This window comes from Mya arenaria, chromosome 16, assembly GCF_026914265.1.
Source record: "Mya arenaria isolate MELC-2E11 chromosome 16, ASM2691426v1".
Classification (NCBI taxonomy): Eukaryota; Metazoa; Mollusca; class Bivalvia; order Myida; family Myidae; genus Mya; species Mya arenaria.
In genome coordinates, this window is record NC_069137.1 from 38,582,759 (window position 1) to 38,608,311 (window position 25,553).

Below are 25,553 nucleotides of genomic sequence, written 5' to 3' on the forward strand. Positions count from 1 at the left end.
AGTTTCGTTTTTTCTAACTTGATATAGTTTCATTTGATGACTTTTCTAGCTCACTGTAAAAAGTGCATTATTGTTACCACTATCTCCATTGTTCACCTGTGTGACTTTAACAGCACGACTTCGTGCTTCGTACTTGTTGTACTTATGATATCCCTCAAAGGGAGACACAAAGTCAGTCCTCCTGATCCACTTTAGTTTATCCTTGCGTTCAGGACTTTGCAAATGCTTCAACGCGTCATATTGGAGCATTTCTTGAACGTGATGTTTAAAGTTCTTTTTTGCAAACAAACATTTTCTGATTTTAACTAACGTGAATCCACTTCAGAATGAGTATTGTTCAGTGACAATACTTATGGTCTTATGGTTAAACGACTACGCGATATATTTATGGGTATATCTGTGCACGAGTTTTTTATGCATACTTCTTTTAAACTTTATGATATGTCTCCCAACGAGCTAGTTACTCGTAACACATTCCTATTTCTTAATTGTTTAAAAATGTGCATCATTAAAACCACGGACCTATAAACCGTTTATAGGTCCATGTTAAAACAAATGGAGCATTATGTATTCAAACGAGGAAAAACATTTTTTTTAAATGTTAGTGGCGTATAACCCATATTTGAAAAACCAGTCATTTTGCACATTTCATGTTCAAAATTATTTCAGGATTGTAAACTTCCGGTGCGTGCGAATTTTGATTTTGTGATCACGTTTTCTATATTTGAGAAGCAATGTCAGCACAGAGTGTACCAAAACAACAGCAGGTAATGCAATTTATACAAACATAACATGTTTCCGCATTGAGAAAAACAGCTGCGAGTATTGTCACTGAACATTTTTGATTCTCAGTTTCTGACATAAGACTGAAACTCTGAGGATATAACTTGTTTTGAATGTTCTGACTGTACTCAATATGAATGTGCGCATATGAGTCTATATATTGGCCAAAAATGTCCAAAAAGAAGTTTCCTTGATGTTGATAGTAAACTACCCACTACAGTGACTTCTGCCAGAAACGAGCATGGAGCTCTAATCAACTTTCTGAGCTTTAGAACCATGGCAAGAATCACAATAATAGGCGACATAACAGCAGAGGTGTTGTCTCTATGGATAGATGTAACCAAAGCTGAATCAGACAACCGGCAGACGATGAAAATGAATAAAGAGCGCATCCATATCCCACTTGTTTTTTTCCTAGCCAAGAGTGACAGATCCCAGCGCAAAGTATATTGAGGGAAAAGTTAAAGTGCACCTAGTGCTAAAATGGCTATACTTTGTTGACAAAAGTCAATCTGAATTAGTGTTTCATGAAACACTTAAGTGTGATAAGAGAAAGGTATTGGCTTTTATGAAGTGTTAAGTATTGTGGAGTTACAGTTGAAGAATATATTTTTACATTGGTATGAATCAGTCGACTTGTGCTGTTTAGGGAACGAAATGAATATCCAAGTGTTAATCAAAGTTCCCTAAACGCGCATTTTTGTGGCTGCTGTGCCGCTCCCTATGCCACTGGAAGAATGTTGACACTGTATGAAACGCATACAACATATATAGAGTAGAGAAATAGAGTTACCCATACAACAAAGGCGAAGAATGGTTTTTGACTTTGCATACAACATACACAAAGAAGGTGTTGAGAAACGCATAAAATATAGAATAAGAACAAAAGTATTGACATTGAAAGCATTTTTAAAAGCATACATTTATTTCTTAGATCAGATCTATATGTAACTTGACTATTTCAGGGAGATAGAGGTGGTGGTGGTGACAAAGAAAAGAAGAAAAAGGAAACCATTCTCGATCTCTCCAAATATCTGGAAAAGGCTATCAGGGTCAAGTTTAGTGGTGGAAGGGAGGGTGAGCAGTGTTTTCTTATATTACAGACATTGCAATGGTCCTGACTGGTAAATTTTGACTTGGTCCAACTAAATTTGTGATGGGGTCGGTCCGTCTGACCGACAGTTTTCACGGCCAGATGTAAAAAATAATGAAGATTTAATCTTTATCAATAATGATAATCAAACACTGCTTAAAAGTAAGAATGATTTATTTTGTTTAACAGAAAATCACGATTTTTTTCAATGATATTGTCAAATAACCATTTGTTTATGAAACCAATGTTGTTTTCCGGTAGTGTAGATGTCAGAATGCGTACCGCACTAAGTCAAACACCATGCAGCATTTGCCTCCCTTTGCAATACATTACCAAATAATGTTTACTACTGTGTATATATATCGCGCGATGATTTGAAATGCTAAAAATGATAAACTTTTATCATGAACATTGGAATGTTTTAAAGGATAGTTCCAAATAATCCAAACAATGATCTTATCCTTTGGAACAAAACAAACAGAAATTATCAGACAGGCAAATTTTCTTTCGGACTGACATATCAGAGGCTGTTGGTATTTGTTGATTAAGAAATACAAAAGGCTTTTAACTTCCTAACTTACATGTAAGAAGAAAGAAGAAAATCAGTTAAGGTATTGTCAGTCTTGGTATCGTTGTCTTCCCCATAAGCAGTGTGAGCATGCAAAGACTTTAACCTCAGCCTTAACTCAAACTATTTCTGATATTCAAAGTAAACTTGGTATACACACGCTGCCAGGGACAGTATGCACTTGCACAAGCAAGGTTAATAACTGATCTTAATAAATGTTGAGTTTTGGAGTGCAGATAAGCAGCCTATTTTCACCAAAGTTTGTAAATAATCTTCCTATTTTACATTCATTTTTCAGCCAGTGGAATTTTGAAGGGTTTTGATCCTCTCCTGAATCTTGTGTTAGACGACACTACAGAATTCTTGCGAGGTATGTATGCTATTCCATTACCAGGCCTTCTCAATACCTCAAAAATATTTTTTTATGTTTTTAATCATGGTTTATAGTTTTATGTAGAATACTTGCTGGTTATTCTAATGGTCACAATGTTACAATCATAAGTTTAGACATAAAGTCATATTACACTACTGTTTTCAATAAAGCCTTAGCAAAACATACTCCTCAATCTGTTGAATTAATAAATAAGGTGCAATCGCAATGACATTTTTTACTGCCCCAACTGCGGTTTCGTAAAGCTGGTTAAGGCACTTCTATAATATCATTGCAAGCATGCTTTAAATCTACGATTTACTTGGTCTTTTGAAAGCCCGCCTTTTCAGTAGTTAGATCCTATTGATACCCCAAAGTATATGCCAACTAGCTGATGTTGGCTGTTTTGTAGGAAGTCAATCCACAGACAATAGGTGTTGCATTTGATTCACTTGATCGATTACGTGGATTTATAGCCATGATAATTCAATGCTTCTAAAGTTTGAAATGCTAAGTACATGTGCTAGTATATCGATGGCCTCACTTCCAAATGTCGAAGCTACAAAATCCTATGTTTTCAGTGGTAAATCTTTTAGTATTTAGTCCTTTTTACAAAATGCCACAGTTACAATTCTCGACAATTTCTGAAGGTTCTGCATTTTTTCTTCTCTGCTCGACATTTTGATCACATGATACAACACCATTTTCTCAGTGGACTATTTACTCGGCATTTTTTAGTAAGATGGGGTTCGTATTTATGATTTGAGTGATGTAAAAATTTCCGTAAAAAATGCAGCTTCGGCATTTTGAAGTGAGGCCATCGATATTATTGATGTTATATCCTTTATATCCATGGCTATAATGAAAAATCCACTATATGGCTATTATGTTATATCCTATATATGGCTAGTATTTAAAATCCTCTGTATGGCTATTATGTTTTATTCTCTATATATGGCTATTATGTAATATCCTCTGAATGGGGTTTCTTATACCGTCTTTATTGCTATTTTGTAAAATCCTCTTTGTGGCTATTATTTTAAATCCTCTATATTGGTGTTATAAAAAATCTTCTATATGGCTATTATGTAATATCTTCTATATGGCTATTTTGTAATATCCGCTATATGGCTATTATGTAATATCCGCTATATGGCTATTATGTAATATCCCATATATGGCTATTATGTAATATCCTCTATATGGCTATTATGTAATATCCGCTATATGGCTATTATGTAATATCCGCTATATGGCTATTATGTAATATCCTCTATATGGCTATTATGTAATATCCGCTATATGGCTATTATGTAATATCCGCTATATGGCTATTATGTAATATCCTCTATATGGCTATTATGTAATATCCGCTATATGGCTAGTGATGGGCAATCGGTTGAATTTTACAATCGATAATCGGTTACAATCGGAGACCATCAACCGATTAGACATCGGCTATAATCGGATATTATAGAGCAGTGGTTGCTAGTGATATACTTGAAGGTAATGGGTATCACTTCGTCTATGTAAGCTGAATTGAATATATAAACCAAACAATAGAACTTACATATTCATTTTTCAGGAAACTAACAAACATAAAACATAATTTTTTTATATTTTTAAGTTAAAAAGAAAAAAAAACATTAAATTGAAATGTATACATCAGAAATTTCAAAGTCACCAGTATGAATCTACCAGTAAATGTTTATTTAGAAATATTGTCTGGTCAATGAGATATGGGTTCATTCTACATCTCTTCTTGCTCATCACCTGTGATCTAGTTACTGTATACCTATTTTGCGTAAGCCTTTTTGCAAAGGCAACAATACGCCTTGCTTATGTCAAGGTTTTCTTTGGTTGGAGGTCCTGGTTTGATTTTTCTAAATGCAAAAAAGAGCCAGACTTTAGATTTTGCTTTCCCACCCGGATAATTGTACAGCATATCTTCATTGTCGTCTGCCATTCTTACGAATTGTACCCAAAGAAAAATGAGCGGAAATGTCGGCAAGATAAAAAAAAATCGTATATGATACTGAGTAACCTCCCTTGATAAATTTGTATGATGTTCGGCGATAATCGATTATGATAATTTACAATCGATTATCGCCGATTTTGAAGCTTTCCGATCAATTTTCGATTATAATCGATCATCGGCCCAACACTATATATGGCTATTATGTAATATCCTCTATATGGCTATTATGTATAATCCTCTATATGGCTATTATGTAAAATCCTCTATATGGCTATTATGTAATATCCTCTATATGACTATTATGTAATATCCTCTATATGGCTATTATGTAAAATCCTCTATATGGCTATTATGTAATATCCTCTATATGGCTATTATGTAATATCCGCTATATGGCTATTATGTAATATCCTCTATATGGCTATTATGTAATATCCTCTATATGGCTATTATGTAATATCCTCTATATGGCTATTATGTAAAATCCTCTATATGGCTATTATGTAATATCCTCTATATGGCTATTATGTAATATCCTCTTTATGTGCTATTTTGTAATATCCCCATATATGGCTGTTTATAGTTATGTGATATTTTTATATGGCTTTTATGTACAAATGTACCTAAGATTGCAATATCTTCTTTAAAGCTACCGTATTTTGTTAAATCCCCTAGATGTATATATGGCTATTATTTAAAATCCTCTAAATGGCTATTATAACAAATGTTCTATATGGCTATACATGTAATGTAATACCATCTATATTACTATTTAGACCCTGATGATCCATACAAACTCACAGAGGACACCAGAAGCCTGGGGCTGGTTGTGTGTAGAGGGACTTCAGTTGTGTTGATATGCCCATCAGACGGTATGGAGGCAATCGCAAATCCTTTCATTCAGCAGGAGGGGTGAACATTTAGGGCAGAATATATTGTGTGGATGAGACATGGCCTGAGTTTATCTATTGGACTCAGGATTATAGGAAACATTGTGTTATAGAAATTGTGTTAAAAGAATTGGAAATTGTGAAACGCTTGATTCGAAATGATACATGGTAATTTTGTTATGGAGGACTTTGAGGCTATGAAGTGCATAATTGTTAAAATTGTGTTTTTAAAGTGCTTAATTTGAGTAGATTCATGTTAATTTTGTTTTGAAATAGTTTGACACTTAATTTGAGTGGATCCAACATGTTAACATTGTTTTGAATGACTTAGAAAACTATGAAGTTCATAATTTAAGTGGATTTTATGGTTAAAATTTGTTTGAATGACTTTGAGATAATTATATGGTTGTCTGTGAATTGAATATAACAAAACATTGCTGAAAGCTGGCGTATTTAACCAACTTTTTACATTGAATATGAACTATAAGGATTTATATATCATGTGCTTCAATTTATTCATTACTGTGTCCAAACTGTAACAATAAACATAGTCTAGATAAGACTAGGTGCTTTCAATGCAGGTGTGATACAAAATGTACTTAATTCGAGACTTGTTTAGGCCTTGGGCCATGATTACGAACAGTCTCAAGTCCAAGTCTAGACTCAGAAAAGCATTTTTAGTAAGGAGCAAAAAATCATATTTATTTCATTTCTGTTACAAAAATGTATGTAAATAAAGGTAAAACATTCAAATATTAGTATATTTCAACAAATTTTACCATCAATACTCTGATAGAAGGAAAGTTACAATGAAATGAAGTTTTGCCATAATGAATCTTGAGTCTGAACTCAGATTTGAGACTGTTCGTAATCATTGCCCCTGGGCTGGTATTCACGAACGTTCTGAGTCTGAATTTGTGACTCTGACTCAGAAAAGCTAAATTTTGTTGTAAAAATACTATTATAGGACCAAAGACAGAAAAAAAGATGCATGTGTTACAAATAGTCGGTTCTACAATCAGACACACATCTGTTGTCAACAGTAGTTCCTGTGTCAATATTTTGAATCATTTAAGAATTCAGTTTCCGGAGCCTGAGTCTGAAACTCAGACTCAAAACCCTAGTGAATCAGACCCACAACTCCTAGATGTTTTAGGTTGACAGTCTGTCAGACTCTTTCCAGGCCAAGGAAGACAGTATTGATAAACAACAAACACTAGTAGGAATCTTTTGGTTCTTGTATGTGTTCATATTTAATCTTCAAACTTAATTTCAAAATGGTGAAAAGAAGTGTTATGTGTATAAAAAGTATATGACAAATTATAATGAAGCAATGTTTATATTTATGCCATATGAATGAATCATACCTATTGAAAGTACTTAGGACAAATATTTTAATAAATTAATGCAAATCATCTTCATTTTGGAAGGAAACTTTCCATGTTCTTCTTTGAGTGTTGCCAATTTTAACTTTGCATATTATAATGATTAAATTAACTGAAAAAACTATAGATTTTAAGCTTTACTATTTGAAGAATAAGGAGAGCTGTACTACTCAACCTAGCGCTGGCCTCACATCTAGGTTATGGTTTTGCATGTATGTACATTTAGGTAAATATCTCATCAAACGTACTTCATTGTAACTCAATACAAGTGTTCCCAACCACCAAACCTTCTTTATTAATCAAGTGACATAACTCTATCTGGATTGTATTGCAAATAATGGACCTTAATTATTCGACTTTGAAATCTGGTTTTTGCATCTAACAACATTAAAGTCAATATCTCAGCAAATACACCACGTTTTGCATTGAATCTTCACTACGCATGTGTTCCCAAGCATCCAACCAACTTAATCAAGTAAAATCACTTTGTTTTGCTTATAATGCAAATTATTGCTCTGTATAATTCGACTTAGAAATTCTGTATAAGGTTTGCATGTAAGTGCGCATAAGTCAATATCTCAGCAAATACTTAACATATTGGATTGAAACTTTATACATGGGCTCCCAACTATAAAATAGTATATAAAGAAATTACCAAGGGTCTTGGCCTAACGGTTTCAGACAAGATTTTCAAAGATTTTTCCTATATAAGTCTATAGTAAACTTGTGAGTCCCAGGGCGTGGCCAGTTTGTCCTCAGGGGCATACTTCGACCAAACGTGGCGGAAGACCACTATTTGTTGCTACATACATCGTACAAACTATCAAGGGTATGGGCCAAGCGGATTCAGACAAGACGTTGTTCTTCTATAGGTCTAAAGGGAACTTGTAACCCCCGTGGTAGGACCACTTTTGAACCCAGTGGCACGATTTTAACAAACTTGATAGATGGCCACAATATAATGCTACATACGAAATATCAAAGTTATGGGCCAAGCGGTTTCAGACAAGAAGCTTTTCAAACATTTCCCTATATTAGTATGCAAGAAACTTGTGACTCCGTGGCGGGGCCAGTTTTGACCCGAGCGACAAAATTTGAGCATTCTTTGTAGGCGACCACTAGACAATGTAAAACACCAACTATTTAAGCTCAAGGCCTCATAGTATTTGTCAAGACTTTTCAAGTTGTTTACGGTTGCCATGACAAACAGGGTCCTGTATGGAATTCATTTCTTTGAACACATACTAATTTGCACCATCGAAGGAATTCCCTGTACGGCTCAGGAGAGCTAAAAATTCAGCCTGACGTAGTGAACAATAAGCAACACGGGGAACCAAAATCTATCAGAGAAGCAAAAGTATCAACATTATAACTCCCTGCATGAGTATAACAGTAGTAAAAATAACATGGCATTTTATCGAAAAATGCATATCACGTGACTTTCTGAGTTATTACAGGAGCATTTGCTAGACACGAGGGCTGATCTGTTACATATAATATTGTTTAAAGGTACAATGATAATTTTAACCGAAACCTATGCATTCTTTTTATCAGAGACAACTAAGCGTTAATAGAAGCTAAACGACTTTGCAAACATTGTGCAGTACAAACGTAAATTTTCTTTAAATTTATTCCAAAACGAACAAATGCAAGTAATCCATTCGTTTGAAAATTAATTACAAACATAGTTAATTTTCAGCAATTAGGTAGCCAGAAAACTTTGAAAATGGTCCGCCATGGACAAATTTTCCCTTCGCAATGCATGTTACGAATATACGATCACCTCGATTCAAATTCTCAACGACTGTAATACTGCCATGAAGAAAAAGTGCGATTGAATTATCAGAAAAGCTGATGTCAACTGCACCTATGGGTTCATGGTCGTCGTTTTTGTGAAGGTAAAAATCTGCCCAATCGGAAACTGTGCGAGGGTTATCTTCAAGAATATACACCGCGAATGTGTACATTCCTTTAAATGGGGCAGTGAATATTCCAGTGTGTGGGTTGTAGGCTTGGCCTTCGTTCAATTTGATAACATCAAAAACAATAACGGACGCTTCGGTTGTATATCTTGCAGATAGCTGGGTACTGAACGCTACATGATCTAAAAAAAACAACATAGATATTTAAACGTGGTTAAAATGGTTATAAAATATATAGAGGATATTTGTTTATTTCAGTGTAAGATCGTATTTTATTTCAGGAGTGTCATAAAGTAAGATATTTTCACGATTGAAATTAAATACGTTTTTACACTGAAATAAAAATTTTTTATGTTTCTTTATTTTTCCGAGTTTTATTGTATTTTAATTTATTTTCTTAATTACCCCCTTTTTGAAAAGGGGGTTATTTACGCCGCTACCCGTGGGACGCAAAATTATACTTTTTATAGCTGGTGACGTGGCTGTCAATTTTCTATTTCCGGTTGGTTGAGAAAAGTTCTCTGATATTCCTTTTTTATAGTTAAATATCCGTTTCGCTTGAAAGCATGTCGTATTTCAGGTAATGATGAGGACTACGCTAGGTTGTTGACAAATTTTGAGGCGTGGGTGGGGTAAAAACAATCAGTTAATCTGTAAATTGTTGTGTGAATTTTCCGGGAAGTTGATTTTACGTATTGCAACGTCAAACAGTTCAAAATACATTTGAACGATGATATAGCATTCTATTTATGCTCGAACAGTTGTTTTCCTTGTAATTTGTTTGGTATGAAAACAAATGTTCGAACATTCAGCTTCAAGAAAAAGAAAACGTTTGGAAAACGGGATAAGCATTTTTCTAATAAACGGTAAGTTGTTAATTTCCAAACATATCTGTCTTTTTACTTGTGTAACATTTTTTGAAATATTTTTTTTTGCCAACATTTTCTGGGTCAAAGTGAGTTCTGTTTCGATCAAGAGGAAGTAACTACAATGGATTTTAAAGTAGTTATGAAAGTTGATATTTTCACTTCTTATTTTACATTGAAAACAGTGAAAATACAGTGAAATTATCACTGTTGTTATTCCACTGATAAAACTCCATATTTCATCGAAAAGCATGAAAGAAAAAGCATGAAGCCGAAGCTAGAATGACATTAATTCCGGACAAGAAGCACAAACGCATGGAGATGTTTACACACTTGTGCATGTATGGGTGTTGCAGAGAGTGTATTCCTCTCCTTTCCCGCGACAATCGTTCCCAAGTAAGGAAGGCGGGGGATTGTTACAGTAGCGTTGTCGTGTAATAAGTCCTCCACCACATGTCACACCGCATGATGACCACGTCTCCCAAGAAGACCATCCGCCGTCTAAATTTCAAGAAGTTACTTTAAAAACAATCGAGAGTTATAATGCACCAGTCAATTGTAACCACGGCTCCCAGGTCCGGGGAATAGCGGGGACTTTGACTTTCGGTCCAGCCAATCCCGGGTAAAATCTCCCCGTCCTGCGTGGACAAACTGGTGGTAAAATCCCGGCCAAATGCCCCAGCACCCCAGAATACATAGGTAAGGTTCATTTCCCTCTAATTTCGTAGCGAAAACCACCTCATTCACTCGGCACTGCGGGTTCACATGAAAAGTAAAAACACGGCCCATTTCCCCCGGTATACCTCCGGACCTGGTGGGGGGGGGGCGTGGTACCAATTGATTGGTGCATAATATGTATGATATATTTCATTGTAATGTGATTATTTATTCCAAAAGTGGTCATAGAAGATAAAATATGATCACAAAAGAAATAAAATACATACGATCTTACATTGAAAGTAACCAATGTGTGTTTTATGCTTATTTTCGTGTATGTATGGGTATTTTTCATACGTAATCCGTGGAGCACCTCAATATCCCGTTAGTAGCCTCTTGTAAATAGTTGGTTATAGCTGATTTACAAATATGAGAAATCATTTTTTTATTATAAAATTAAACTTGCGGTTGAATTATATTATTAAGCAAAATTCAGAAGTTCTTTGAACAGATCCAATTATTTGTTAAAACATCTTTTATATTCTCGAACATTTGTAATTTAAATTGTTATTTTTAAGCTTTAATAACATTAATATTTGGCAAGTTTGTTGAGTTCGAAAACGTTAGATACTTATATTATTATATGTGCATGCATATCAAAACACTTAACGCAGTTGTTATAAATAATATTTTTTATATCGTAGATATGTTTGTTCAAGATTATATATTATACTGTTCGTTTAACTTTCCTTTTCTTCAATGTCAAATATGTAGATGTGTATGCGTGCGGCGTGCGCGCGTATATGTGTGTGTTTTGTGTGTTTTTTTTGGTTTGAATTTGATTTGCATTGCAGTTGTATTTTTATGATGGTGATATTGCAAATAAGTTATTTAGTCTATGTGTTACCATCAATATAAAAGGTATTGTTACCATTATAACTTTTATCATTATGTTTAGTTTTAGATCCATTTTAACATGTAACTACCTTATAACGATTTTTAGTAATACATTTGTTGGTGATACCTTATCGGTAATATTATTGTTGTGGCAAAATATTTTTTCTTTTTTATAACACTTCATTCTGTTGTGTTGCAGGATTCCTTTTAATTTCTACGGTTTAGATCAGTGTGTGTATATACCACGTGATGAATTGTGTCATTAATGCTACATGGGAAGGTAATATTTTGCTTCGAATGAAGACTTTAATCAAAGATAACTTCACTATTTCTTCACGTTGGGCAACATTTTGCTTAAAATGAACACAATGAGACTGCCCTTTGTTTCACTTAAAATAGTTTAATAAAAGAAAAGTTATCCTTGTTTTAAGTGTTCATTTTCAGCAAAATATTGCTCAACGTAGCATATATGACTTAATTTATCACGTGGTATACACACACTGTAAATGGCGTATGCACTTTTGTTGAATAATTGTCTATTCAACAGCGTTTTATCCCATTCAAGTAAGGTTAAAACGTCGGAACGCTCTTATTTAGTAATAAATGATAAAAGTCAAGTGTTTTAGTCTTATTTGTAATACTTTTTCGTTCAAATGTACAATGGTTGGTTCAAAAATTATATTAGAAAAAAATGCCTCGCTAGTATTATAATGCATCAGGCATACATAACTATTATTATGCATACTTCTTAAATTTAGTTATCTCAAAATTCTATGTAACAGTGTGTATTTTATGTCTTCTTTTTAGTTTATTTCATGCACTTATTTCTATGTGTAAATTGTGTTTAGGCCTTGCGAAAAATACAACAACAAATAGATTTCCTATTTCAGCTTTGAACCAGACAAATACTGATATAATAAACTTCCTTATAAAATGTAAGCAATACTCAAGATACGGTTTTTCGAAACAAAAACATTTTTTGGCAAGGTCGTATTTTTTAAAACAAATGGGGAAAATCTGATAATAATTGTTTCATCGTTACATCTTTTTTTATAGACATTTCCGTTATTTTCAAACAGGAAATACAAACCAAGCAAACTAACAGTTGTATATAAACATTGTCCCTTAACATTGTCCGTACTAGCTATAACCTGTGTAATATCATCCGTGTACATTTTTAAAAGCGAGATACGAAATCAGCAAAGCTCACTTGCGCACGCCGTCTCCTGACAAATCCTGTCATCTCTGGACTCCCCAAAGCAGTGATCACCATTCAATGCAGGGTATGGGTTTGAACAGGACCTGTCACGCCTCTGAATTCCAACATCGCACGTGACTGAACATGATCCCCATGGTGACCAGAGGCTCCAACCGCCATGAACTGTAGTATAACGTTATACAACCTGCCATCGTTACCTATGACGTTTACAATATGCCAAGGCTATGCACCGCTAGTGTCCGATAATGAATGCTCTTTAGACTTGACGTGTTCAAACACACAGAAAAATACGTTTCGATTGGTTGATAATGAAATGCAGATGCACCGAATACATGTTACAGACAATTATTGTACCTTGAAAAATTCATTAACTTCTTAAAGAGTTTAAATAAACATTGAATGCCAGTAACATGTAAATGATGACATGGGTTTTGGTACCCGAAACTGAAAAGATTACTATCAATATATGTTTTTAGCAACTTATCGTTGCAAAATACCACTTTCCCCGCGGCGTACTCCTTTGGCAAAAAACTATAACAATAGTTTAACATAATATATCAATTTTTAGCTCTACTGGCCAAAGGCCAGAAGAGCTTATGCGATGGTAATGTGTACGTAGTATGTGCATCCGTGCGTCCGTGCGGTCGTGGGGTCGTGCGTTCGTGCGTCTGTAAACAATTGCTTGTGAACACGATACAGTCTTCAGTTTTGATTGTATCTCGATGAAACTTGTACAGTATTTAGATATCCATTAGAGCGGGGTTCCTTTCGAAAACCAGCCAGATCCACCCATGCATGCCTAGATTATGGCCCTTGATAGTATAAAAAAAATGCTATTGTGTAAACAATTGGTTGTAAACAATTGGTTGTGAACACGATACAGTCTTCAGTTTTGATTGTATCTCAATGAAACTTGTACAGTATCTAGATATCCATTAGAGCTCGGTTCCTTTCGAAAACCAGCCAGATCCGCCCATGAATGCCTAGATTATGGGCCATGAAAGTTTTAAAGAAATGCTCTCTATTTTTAGCCAGGTCTGCATGAGCGAATTCTATTTTAAGCCAAGTTTACATGTACATGTAAATTCAAGTCTAGAGTTAAGGGAGACAATTTGCAAGTCTAGAATTTTGAGAGACAATTTGCTTTTTGCTTCTGCAGCTGATTTTGTGTATTACTCTGCCTTGTTCTTGTTGAAAGCCCAAAGGCCATTTTTTAGCTTTAAGTTCTGTAGTTTGCGCATTCATCTTAACAAAATTGGTTGTGAATGTTTAAGTTATGCACCTGGTGTCATTACTGGCCACACCCAGGGTTCACAGGTTTGGTAAACATAAATCTGGAAAGGTTTGAAAATCTTTTTGTGTGTTCGTGCGTCCATCTCAGCACAATTGATTGTGAATGTTTGTTCAAATTGATCAATGTTGTCCTAGGATGCCCTTGACTTTGATCTTTTGACCAACTTTTTTTAACTTTTAAAACTACAGAAATTTTTACTACGAGTACAGTTTTGAAAGCATTTTTTTTTTGTCAGATGACTTTTACTTGGCACATATTAAAATAGTTCATGGAACTAATCTCCTTACAATACTTTCTGGGCTCAGATGTTGAACGTGATACGTTTTCAGGTAAGCCAAACACAAAACATAAACCATATGTCTGTTGCCTTTTACCCATACATACATGCTCTTGATATGACCACAAAAGCCATGCCAGTAGAGCATAGGCCCTTTTGAGCCTCTTGTTTTTTTAAAAGATCGTTGTTAACATAAAGTTTTGGGAAAATGGTAGGTGACGAATAAGGGAATATGTCAGAGTGGACTCACTTGGACAAGGGATCATGATGCATGCCTTTGTTTCTGTATTTGAACCAATACAATCTAGTCCGCCATGTTCTGGAGCAGGATTTGTACATGTGCGGTCACGTGACTGTGTGCCGCTTCCGCATGTGACGTCACATCCGCTCCAAATGGACCAATCAGCCCAATTTCCGTCCACTAATCAGACAGTGACAAACATATTTTGTATGGATATTGTATATACTAAGTTGTTTTGTTCAGTATTATAGTTATTTTATTAAATCATTTAAGTATACTAACGTAACAAAATACTGAGGATACGTCTTTCCCGAAATAAGTACATAAGTAGAATACTAACGGTCCAGGTTGGAGCTTACGTCGCAACGTCATATCTAATTAAAGCATTTAATCATTAACCATATAAGGGAAATTAGCCTGATAAAACCAATCCCAATAAGCTTAAAAATGAAGAAGCATTTGGAAAAAAATACCAAAATACATACCCAAGTCACATAGGCCACAGAAATTTGGACAAACCAACTTTGCCTGGTCTTTATTTTGACAAAAGTTGAGAATGGTGTTCATTCTAGCGCAGTCAAAGCCTGGAGAGTCTACACAATCTGAAGCTAAGAAATACAACAGATTGGTATATTACTTATATGAGGCTCAATAATGAGGGTGTATTAAGACACTTAGCTTTTAATTCATATTTCAGAACAAAACTTTATCAACAGAAGAAATTTAATATTGTTAAATGTTCATGCAGGTACCTTCTTTCAATGCCGTCCGTGAACATGAATTAGGTTCGAGTGTTTATTTGAAACACCTCAAAACAAAACTTTTATCGAAGATAAACCTTTCTTTTGTCATTTATTTTTGTAAACGCTTTTATCATATATAAATACAATACATTGAATTCACACAATACAGTCATATCGATATATTAATAACATAAGGTATAAAGATAATTTGGAAATCAAAATTTGCAATAGAATGGCTTTATAGTTCACGATGCTTTTTAGAGAATACACGAGATAAACTCACGGATATGATGCTGACATAAGCCGACATTGCAGAAATTCGTTGAACAGCACTCATGACATGCAGAAGCATCTCTCGATTCTGCTCGTCGCCCATTGTCAAAGACAGAACGACCAACAATTGCTGCGTTCACTATACCGGTGGCAGAACATTGCTAATAGGGTGTAAAAACATTTTATTTGTTCCACAACACAAACACATCATCCATCTTTATATTAATCACGCTCGTTGGCGTGATGAACATTACGCGAATGTGTGGTGCTTTGCTGATGGAGGAACAAGGTAGCCACAATAATGCGCGTTAAGGGAACATTTTTAACATTTTGACACTCATTATTTTCCCTTAGTAGAGTCGCCAAATCAAAAATCTTCAAAGACTCTAAAGCGGCTGTTAATATGGGCTAGGAAACCAGGGTAAACGGAGAAACCCTTTGCTTTTATGTGGTAAATATCACCGTTCCTGTTACATGCTAACAAGCTCAATTATAATAATATTTTATTGTTGTTGTTTTTTTAAAGAAAATGCAGTTAATAACTAATATCATTTTATTTTCAAAGTATGCTCCATTCATTTTGCAATCATATATATAATAATCAGCAATGACGAATGCTTTATGTTTACAAGTGAAAATGTGAAGATTAAGAGCAATTAAAAAATCTTTCATTTTTTGACGTGTCCTAATGAAGAATAAGAGCAATTACCAGAATGTTTTGTTTTAGGGTGAATATGATAATAGATGTCGAGACGTCATATACAGCTTCAGATTTAGAAGTCTAGATTAAAACGTTCTTTGCATAGACTGACATTAGGGTTAAATTTCAACTTTAAATTAATAAAGATGCTATATGTACCTGATTGTCAACACATCCAAGCAAATACGATCCGTTGTTGCCACCGTTTGTTTGTAGAATGCAAGACTAAAAGAACATGCGAACGATAAGATATGAACTTGTGTGAAGCAATTGTTATTTCATGTATTTGTTTTGATTGTATTTTTCAGCTAAAGTCCACTTACCACTGACAAAATAAACCATATAATTTAATACTGATGTTTATGGTGGTTGTGGCAATGGCGAAGGTAGTGAAAGTAGTAGTATTTGTTTTGTATAGATAATAATTTCTGTTGTTGTTTTCTAAAAGAAGTAGTAACTTTCAAAGATTAAGTATTATTTATAATACCATATTACCTGCCCAACTTCACATTCAACCCATGTGTTGCAATCATTGACATTGGCGATATTCTTGCAACTGTAGCATTGTAAAGCATCTAGAACATACATAAGTTTGTACAAGTTAAAACAGCATCACAACAAAGAGTGAAATGTCATAGAAAGTATTAAGGGTTTTATAATCCGTTCAATTCTATTAAATCAGCATTTCTCCATCTACATTATCTTCAGGAAATTATGAAAACATCAAACTTGTTTTAAATAACAGTTCAAACAATACATTCTGTTTTTATAATAAGTATTTTGTCAGACGTTTTCGTGGCTTACAGAAAAACCCTTATGGTGGATAAACACTTGACACACTTACAAATTTAGTCTGGTTAGACTCAATGTACACGTCAAGGTTGTTAACGTGTGCTTAAAATCAGCAATAAAAACATGTTCTATTCCATTGTTAATTCACTTCCATATGCTCGATCAGACCCAGATAATTTCCACATTAAAAGGTTTTCCTAATACATTTTCAAATTTAAACAAAACCTCAAAATTAGCAATGCTAATATTTAAAAGAGTTTTTCAAAAATGAATTCATTGTATTTAAGTTCAATAATAAATATTGGGCAAGATACTTATAATACGTTGCTATTTTACATGGAAACCAAAAATTACCCTATGTAGAATTATTTTACCTGTAAAAGGACTGTTCTTGGCTACAAGCAGACCGAGCAATCCTTGAAAAGACAACAAAGACAAACATTACAATTTATCTTGATTATTTTTTTTATTGTAAAATATGACTTGATCAGATAGGTATATTTTCCGAATATAACAGGCATACACATATATGCAGTCTGTCATCTGCAATACTACACAGTGTTCCAATGAATTTGTATTACCCATTATCATTTACTTAATTTAAACATATATATCTCTAAAACAACAATGTTTCATCACAGCGATGGTAAAATACATTATATTTACCTAAAATAAAATAGTCCATGAATAACTGATTGTCCTTCTGAAATTTTAAGTGCACGATGTCAGCGGCTTTATCTTGCTCCGTTTTGTTGGTCATCAAATTTGATAAGGCACAAACAGCGAGGTTCACATAATAACTGTCAAACAAAATGATATATACTGCATAGGTGCTAGTATAACTCCGGAATGTTGCCAAAACTTTGTAATTTCATTTCATGTTTTTCGGTGGATGAATGAAAACAAACTGTTGATTGAAGGGAAACTTAATATTTTTTTTTATTTTTTTATTTCTCTTTGTTTGTTTGTCTTTTTTATATTTATCTTACTATTCCAAAACATTCAAATTAAATGTAAAAAAATAGTTTGAACATTTATTAAACTAATATTTTTCGTCATTCTGTTCACATCATACACTGACTTTTCTATGCAATTCGTAACTGTACACTTCTACATGGAAAGGAATTAGTATAAGCAATTACATTGCTTGTTTTCCGATCCATTTCATCACACTATTGCTGTACTGTTATTTTTGTATATACGAACTGAATAAAATATGTATAAACTAAGGTAAACTCAACTTTTTAACAATGGGTTGATCGAAATACGAGTTCACTGTGGTTGTTGTTTTTAATAACTGTTATCCCTTTTCTCAGACGGGAATTTAAAATAAATAAATAAAGTCACTTCTGGTTTTACGTCTTTGCTCAAAAGCTTTCAGTTAATAATCAAATTTTTGATGTTTTTAAAAACTAAAAAAAAGAGAGAAAAACTTTATTGTTTCCGTAAAAGATTTTTTTCTCGTGAATGCCAAAAGTACGTATAATCACTAGTAGTCATTCTAAAAAAATGAAAACTAAAGGCAATTCAAATACTATTTCACATTGATTAAAATTATAACCGTTTGATCCGTTATAATCGGAGATGCATGCGTAGGATAACCGAATTATGAGTTAAGGGACGTTTCGATCACGAGGGCTAACTATCAAGAAACGGCCAGGCTCCGTTGTTTTTAAACCTTGACAATACATTTTTTCAACTTTTTTAAGTTAACTATTTATATCTGTAAATAATTTAGTGTTACACTCTTACTGAAAACCAATAAATACACATGTATAACAAACATACATTTTGACCGATAAACCTTAAATTTCTTACTAATTTATGCATTTATGGAAAATATGTATTACTGATAACAAGATTGTAACCGTGTATTTAATAGCTGAAAACGCAAAAATAATAAATGATTGACGAATGCTAAAATATTTACTGTGATTCACCATAGTCTCTTAATGTAGAAATACAATACCGTGTTTTATGCACATTTCATTCAAATTAAACTCGGTATCCTTCATAAGATCCATTGTTTTCGACAATTATTCATCCTTTTTGGAATATATAAACAATAGTATTAAATGTGGTTAATCTAATTTGGGAGTAAGAGTGCATCTTCAAAGGTATACCTCCACTCCAGTTGTTTTACCCCTATCACATTCAAGCTTGAGGACGACGATAAAACATACTCTCAATTTTAAAGTAATTGTTGACAGTAAGCCAACATACGACAGTGTGTTGCCTATTCATTATTTTAATTTATTGCCTTCTTTGTCAACATTTACACTATTACTGTAGATTTGAAAATTCTACAACATGTATATCCTTATCAATGACACTCCTAATTTCCATGTCTTGAGATTCATAATACAATTTAATAAAGATTGACTCGTGGCGATTAGAACAACGTTCTGTTCTAAAAAAAGCTAAAAAAGCTTGTATTCTTCATATCGAAGTATATGTGCAGTGTAACATATTTAAGTAAATACAAATTTGCCGCTTCGAATATTTGTGTGTGTGTTCGTGTCAATGTCAACGCTGAATAAAAAAACGCCGACCTGTTAGTCTATAAAGGTTATCGATAACCAACATATTTTCTAAAACTGCATGAAAGTTTGTCTCTTTTCATGTTTTAATATTAATGCGCTTTGCGCGGATCGCTATATTCTGATTATGCAGTTGTTATTTGCCGGTAGCCAGTTTGATTTTAAAAAAAGAAAATAATTCGTGTTCGAACTTTCCACTAACGGGTCTAAAAATAGTCAGTACAATAAATATATTATTTAATTTCCCCATATTACGAAGAGCATCTGGTTATTTTTTTCTTTTGAGGGATATTTTAAATTGCGGTTCATTATCATTGTTCATTGTTACTGCAAATCGTACAATGAACGTCATCAATGTACTTTCCTATTTTCAATGAACAATTCCTGTTTTCAATGAACAATTCCTGTTTTCAATGAACAATTCCTATATATAGGATATATATCTATATATACTGGTTTATGCATTCAAAAGTTTGTTCAATGCATATTAGTCTCCTACCTCGTGCTTCCAAACAGGGTGTTTGCTTACTATTTTGACCTCTTGGCTCATCCCTATATTGTGTATTGTATTGTTGAGAATAATAAACAAACAGTCCGAACCAATACAGTAAAACACACTTTGAAACTGCATTTACTCAACTTTATATTATTGAACCGTTCAAACTAGGTCCAGCAGTCTGAAACTTATCTTTTTTAAAGGATTAATTATATTTTAGCCCAAAATTTCCTAGCTTTATTGAAGTATGGTCAACGAAGATGATTTCAACTAAGCCTATTGAAATGTTTGTTCAATTTAAAGACTAATGTCCTTTACATTCCTTTCCAAACGATGATACAAAACAAATAATTATTTTGATTCATTATTTATTAGAAATAGCTGGATGACAGACACACTAAGAAAACTTCAGCGATTAGGTAACCTGTAAACAAATCTTAACACTCCAAATGCGTTACGAATATACGATCACCTCGATTCAAATGTACCACCACAGTTACACTGCCAGGAAGGTACGTGTGTTTATATTATCAGCAAAGCTTATGTCTACTGTACCGATGGACACATGGTTGTCGTTATTACTGAGGCAAACATCTGTCTAATAAGAAGCTGTGCGATGGTTATCTTCAAAATATACACTGTAAATGTGTACAATCCTTTGAATGGGGCAGTGATTATTCCAGCGTGTGGGTTGTAGGCTTTGCCTCCGTTCAATTTGAACACATCGAATACAATAACGGATGCTTCGGTTGTATATCTTGCAGAAAGCTGGGCACTGCTACATGATCTGAAAGAACAACAACAGATCAAAAATGGTTAAACTGGTCATAATTTTCATTATTTGACTGTCATGTTGTTGATTATTTATAACTACGTAAGTCATATAAATATTTTAGACAATTTACGGATAGGAGTCGCTAAAAGAAAAGTAATGTTATCGGCTAACACCGTCGACAGCCAAAAGATGGCAAGTATACTGCTCTAGATCTTGTTCAGCAAAAAAATTTGTATCATTAGGTTAAATGTAAAGTGGAATACACGATGGCCCTAACGGAACTCCATACCTTCATGACCTAAACAATCGTTTAAGTAGAGCTTGCATTTAACGTCAAATCTGAATCGTGTGAAGATAAGCATATGGTGTGCGGCGATTAGTTTATCTAGTTTTTCTCATTCATTCTCTTCTCATAATCGAGAAGTGGTGTTGGAAATGACATTCATTGCATTCGGTAAATTTAAAAAATTATTTTATGTTTGGTTTGATCATCGAAAATAATTTACATTTAAACTTATTTTCATAAATCAGAATTTTCGAAAAACTTATTAAACTTAAAATAATTTTTAACATAAGCTGACGTCAATTATAGAGAGCAGGTAAGAGTTAATGCTTTCCGATGCTATTGATTTAGATGTATCAATAAAATAGACATGATATTTTACTGTTGCATGAGACACGCTTTTAAATACGTCAGCTTCGAGTGATGTTAAGCACTTTTCTAAAAAGCTACTCCATATCCTTTAGGCATATAATGAATAACAAAACGTTTGTTTCAGTGTAAGACCGCAATCTATATCACCCCGCAACAACCAATAGCAAATATTTATCACGTGGATACGCCACTTTGGACACAAAACTTTTGGTTGTCAACATATAGCTATCTTACACAGAATCAAACAATTTTCCTTTAAACAATTATATATATGATATAAAATATATACAATCATTTGAGATATTTTCCTTTCTTGCTATCATGTATTTTCTCTTTAGGCATACTTAAATTTCTATATCAGCGTCCTTTGTGTTACTTGCTGCTAGTATTTTCGTCATAACGGGTAAGTGCTTTTTTACTCTTTAAGGGTTGTATAATTCGAAGAGTTTTGTTAACAGGCTACGCTTCAAATCACCGGACTGCCATAACTGGAACCAGTTTTAAATTAGTAATCTTGTTGCGCTTCAAAACAGACTACCATAGTTAGGACGACTTTTTACAACAGGTTAACCTTCCAATAACCGGTCTTGCATTGTTGGGACAAGCTTTGACAACATGTTGCTCTTCAAGTTACTGGACTGGCATAGTTGGGACGAGTTTTGACAACATGTTGCTCCTCAAGTTATTGGACTGGCATAGTTGGGACGAGTTTTGACAACATGTTGCTCTTCAATAACCGGACTTTTATAATTTAAACGAGTTCTAACAATAAGTTGCACTTCAAGTAGCCTAGCCGGACTACCATTAATATGACGAGTTTTGACAACGATGTGCTTAAAGAAAACGGGACTGGCATAATTTGAACTAGTTTTGACAGCAGGATACGCTTCAAACAACCTGTCTGTCATATTTAGGACGAGTTTTGACGACAAGATACGCTTCAAACGACCTGTCTTTCATAAATAGGACGAGTTTTGACGACAGAATACGCTTCAAATAACCTGTCTGTCATAAATAGGACGAGTTTTGACAACAGGATACGCTTCAAACAACCTGTCTGTCATAAATAGGACGTGTTTTGACGACAAGATACGCTTCAAACAACCTGTCTTTCATATATAGGACGAGTTTTGACGACAGAATACGCTTCAAATAACCTGTCTGTCATAAATAGGACGAGTTTTGACAACAGGATACGCTTCAAACAACCTGTCTGTCATAAATAGGACGTGTTTTGACAACAGGATACGCTTCAAATAAGCTGTATACCATAAATAGGACGAGTTTTGACAACAGATTGTGCTTCAAATAACCGGAATGCCATACATAGGATGAGTTTTGACAACAGGTTGTGCTTCAAGTAACCCGAATACCATACATAAGATGAATTTTTGCAACAGGTTGTGCCTGAAATAATCGGACCGCCATAATTGGGACGAGTTTAGACATCAGGTTGCGCCTCAAATTCCGATTTTGATGATAGTTAAACAATAACAAATATTTATTGTGGGAAGTATTGGTATATCGTAGGATTTTGAGAATGATTTTTTTAACTAGAAAGGATTAAATATCTTTTCCAGATGCACTAGAATTTTACAATTGTCCTAGTATCAGCAATACACATGACTGCAATACAACGGCTGTGTGTGCAGTAGGACAGGTAAGTAAATCTTCCACGCGAAAGCATTTTGATTGGTCGAGACGTGTCACAATAGAAGTCAGCAAAGGTGATTTAGACTTCGAAATATGATAATGACTCCTCATTTGCATTTGGCATTTTTACACTGGTATGCAATGAAATATGACAACAAATATACAAAAAAACGAACATTGAGACTCAGATTTTTTCCGTTAATTCTCAGCGCTGTAGAATTTATATTATTATTAGCATTTTTTCTTAATCATATTCACTATAAATTTGTTTTCGTTATCTATCAGCTTCATTGCTCATGATATTTTCATTATTATCTTAAATAAATAAAAGTTAAACCAAGCTGGGGTCAGCAAAGAGTCGATAAGAAATACCATTTGCAACTATAGTCGATCCAATTGTATGAGTTTCATTGTGTGGAATTGATATTTGGAAGGTGGCCATTTCATTGATCCTATGTATTCGGTGGCATAAATCAAGTCATTGGAAAAGCTCTGTAACAGCCATCGATGAATTAATACACCAAGAAAATAGGTCATGAGATAACGAGAGAAAAAAAGGTGGATTTAAGGGGTTTATGCTACATGAAGTGTAATATGGATGCACAATTTGGGACGTGTGCCATCATTCTCCCTTCCTAAACAAACGCCAAAAATAAAACAAAAAGTTGTATGGTTTGGGTAACCTCCCACAAAATTATTTGGCTCGGTTTAATTTAAAAGTATGTGTATTGGTGCATTCTATTCATACTATTTCCATGGTTAACATGTTCATTTTAATACATGCTCATATATGTCATTTCCAGTCTTGTGTCCTTAAAACATTCGAAAACAGAGGCGGATCGTTCTCGCTTGGCCGCATTTCCAATTAGGTTTGTGTTAAGATCAAATCTTTTGAAACACGACAAAAGCATGCCAGAATGACGTAATCGGGAAATGGCAGCGGCCATGTAAGGTCAATAATACGTACAAGGTTGTTTACGCTACTTTTGAGAAATAATATCTTTGATATGATGATTCAAAAAGATACTAAAAGACGAATTTCTACTTGTTGAGGTTCTTTTTATGAGACAGTCCAACCCTTGGCCTGAGTTGTTTATGAAAAAAAACACAATTAAATTGTGCACATGCATCTGCAAATAGGATCGCTGGACAGATTCACATTTGCTCATTTTAAAGGGCCTTGACTACCACAAATCCATAAACAGATTTCAACCACCAACATTGCAGTAAGTTACGAAAACATTCGCCGATTTTCCATTTAGTCATTATTTTGTTTAAGTGAGCTATTTAGGAGCTCGTGCATGCGCTCTTGCTAATATAAAGGCATTTATCGCGTTTTTTTCTTGGGCAATATTAAGAGGCGAGGGACGAAGTCGCGATTTCGATGGTCCTTACAGGGTTCCGTATATAACTGGGTTCTGGCGGTCTTCGGTTCAGAAGGAAAGTAAGGTATCCATTGATTAACTAGAAACCACGCCTTAAAAGGTTGACAAGGATACAAAATGTTTTGTCACATGAAAAAAGGTTTTAGTATTTACGAAAGGTTCAAAGCGCATAAGTAACATCCTAAATTGATATATGTTATCCTATCTTATTGCTCAAGTAATAGCCAATTGTTTTGATTATGTTGTTTTTACATATGTAGCCTCACCTCTAGTGGAGAAACTGCCTGCAGCACCAATTTAATGTCTCATCTAATGCTTTTAAAATTCTTTAAGCAAATTAATAATGCGTAAAATATTTTGTAAACTGTATACTGTGACACAGCAAATTGTCTTCAAGGTATTGTCCAAATCGAACACTGGGCTTGCTGACATCCCCGCTAGGTTCTTGAAGGATATAGCTCCTTTCATTAAAATACATGTTACGTTTTATGACAGTAGGCATTTTTTAATTATAATAGCGTACGAAGCGACTTAAAGGTCATTCCATGCTTTTAAGCACTTTTTCCTTGGTAATTCTGTTTCAAATCCACTAAAAGGATTTGCCATCACGTGCCATGATAAACTGAGCCATGTCGTTGAAAATTCAATGTTTGTGTACAATGCCAAATGTATTACTACGCCATCAACGATCCATTCTTTATGTTTAAAATTGCAATTATATGTGTTTTTGTTGATTTTATTTAATAAAATTTGAAATTAAACATATTTGGAAACATGTACTTTCAATGAGCGAGGAACCATTTTATGTTAAAAGAGCTACTCCTCGCGCGTTTTGGAACAAACTCCACGCAGCGGTTACTGCCCTTCGGGCGGAGGCTCCAAACAGGAGTTTCTGAAGCGGAGAAAGAACTTAACCAAAACCCATCAGAAAGGCATGAAATAAAAAGAAAATTCGTTGATTTTAGTGCAAGATCGTATTTTATTTCACTCATGGTTATAGAATAATTATATTTTCGCTCGTGGCTGTGCCACTCGTCAACATTTCTTTTCTATGGCCACTGGTGAAATAAAGTACGATCTTACACTGTAATCAATAAATAT

General features: G+C 34.1%; 2 protein-coding genes and 1 long non-coding RNA gene across 3 annotated transcripts; 1 reads left to right on the forward strand and 2 right to left on the reverse strand.

Moving 5' to 3' along the window:
- The first annotated feature begins 659 nt into the window (after window positions 1-659).
- LOC128222627 (U6 snRNA-associated Sm-like protein LSm7) lies at window positions 660-7,193 on the forward strand. The gene is made up of 4 exons (XM_052931717.1): window positions 660-767; window positions 1,749-1,860; window positions 2,743-2,814; window positions 5,569-7,193. The coding sequence occupies exons 1-4, from the start codon at window positions 735-737 to the stop codon at window positions 5,706-5,708; spliced, it is 357 nt and encodes a 118-aa protein (XP_052787677.1). The 5' UTR covers window positions 660-734; the 3' UTR covers window positions 5,709-7,193.
- Window positions 7,194-8,755: 1,562 nt separating this feature from the next.
- Window positions 8,756-15,514, reverse strand: LOC128221616 (thrombospondin-1-like). Its single transcript, XM_052930221.1, has 6 exons — window positions 15,467-15,514; window positions 14,926-15,048; window positions 14,450-14,620; window positions 12,620-12,790; window positions 10,189-10,356; window positions 8,756-9,171 (listed from the first exon to the last, which is right to left on the reverse strand). Exons 2-6 carry the CDS (start codon window positions 15,005-15,007, stop codon window positions 8,756-8,758), a joined length of 1,008 nt encoding a protein of 335 aa, XP_052786181.1. The 5' UTR covers window positions 15,008-15,048; window positions 15,467-15,514.
- Window positions 15,515-16,678: 1,164 nt separating this feature from the next.
- Window positions 16,679-17,675, reverse strand: LOC128221187 (uncharacterized). Its single transcript, XR_008258913.1, has 3 exons — window positions 17,615-17,675; window positions 17,323-17,364; window positions 16,679-16,731 (listed from the first exon to the last, which is right to left on the reverse strand). It is a non-coding gene; the product is annotated as an uncharacterized LOC128221187 (long non-coding RNA).
- Between the last annotated feature and the right edge of the window lie 7,878 nt (window positions 17,676-25,553).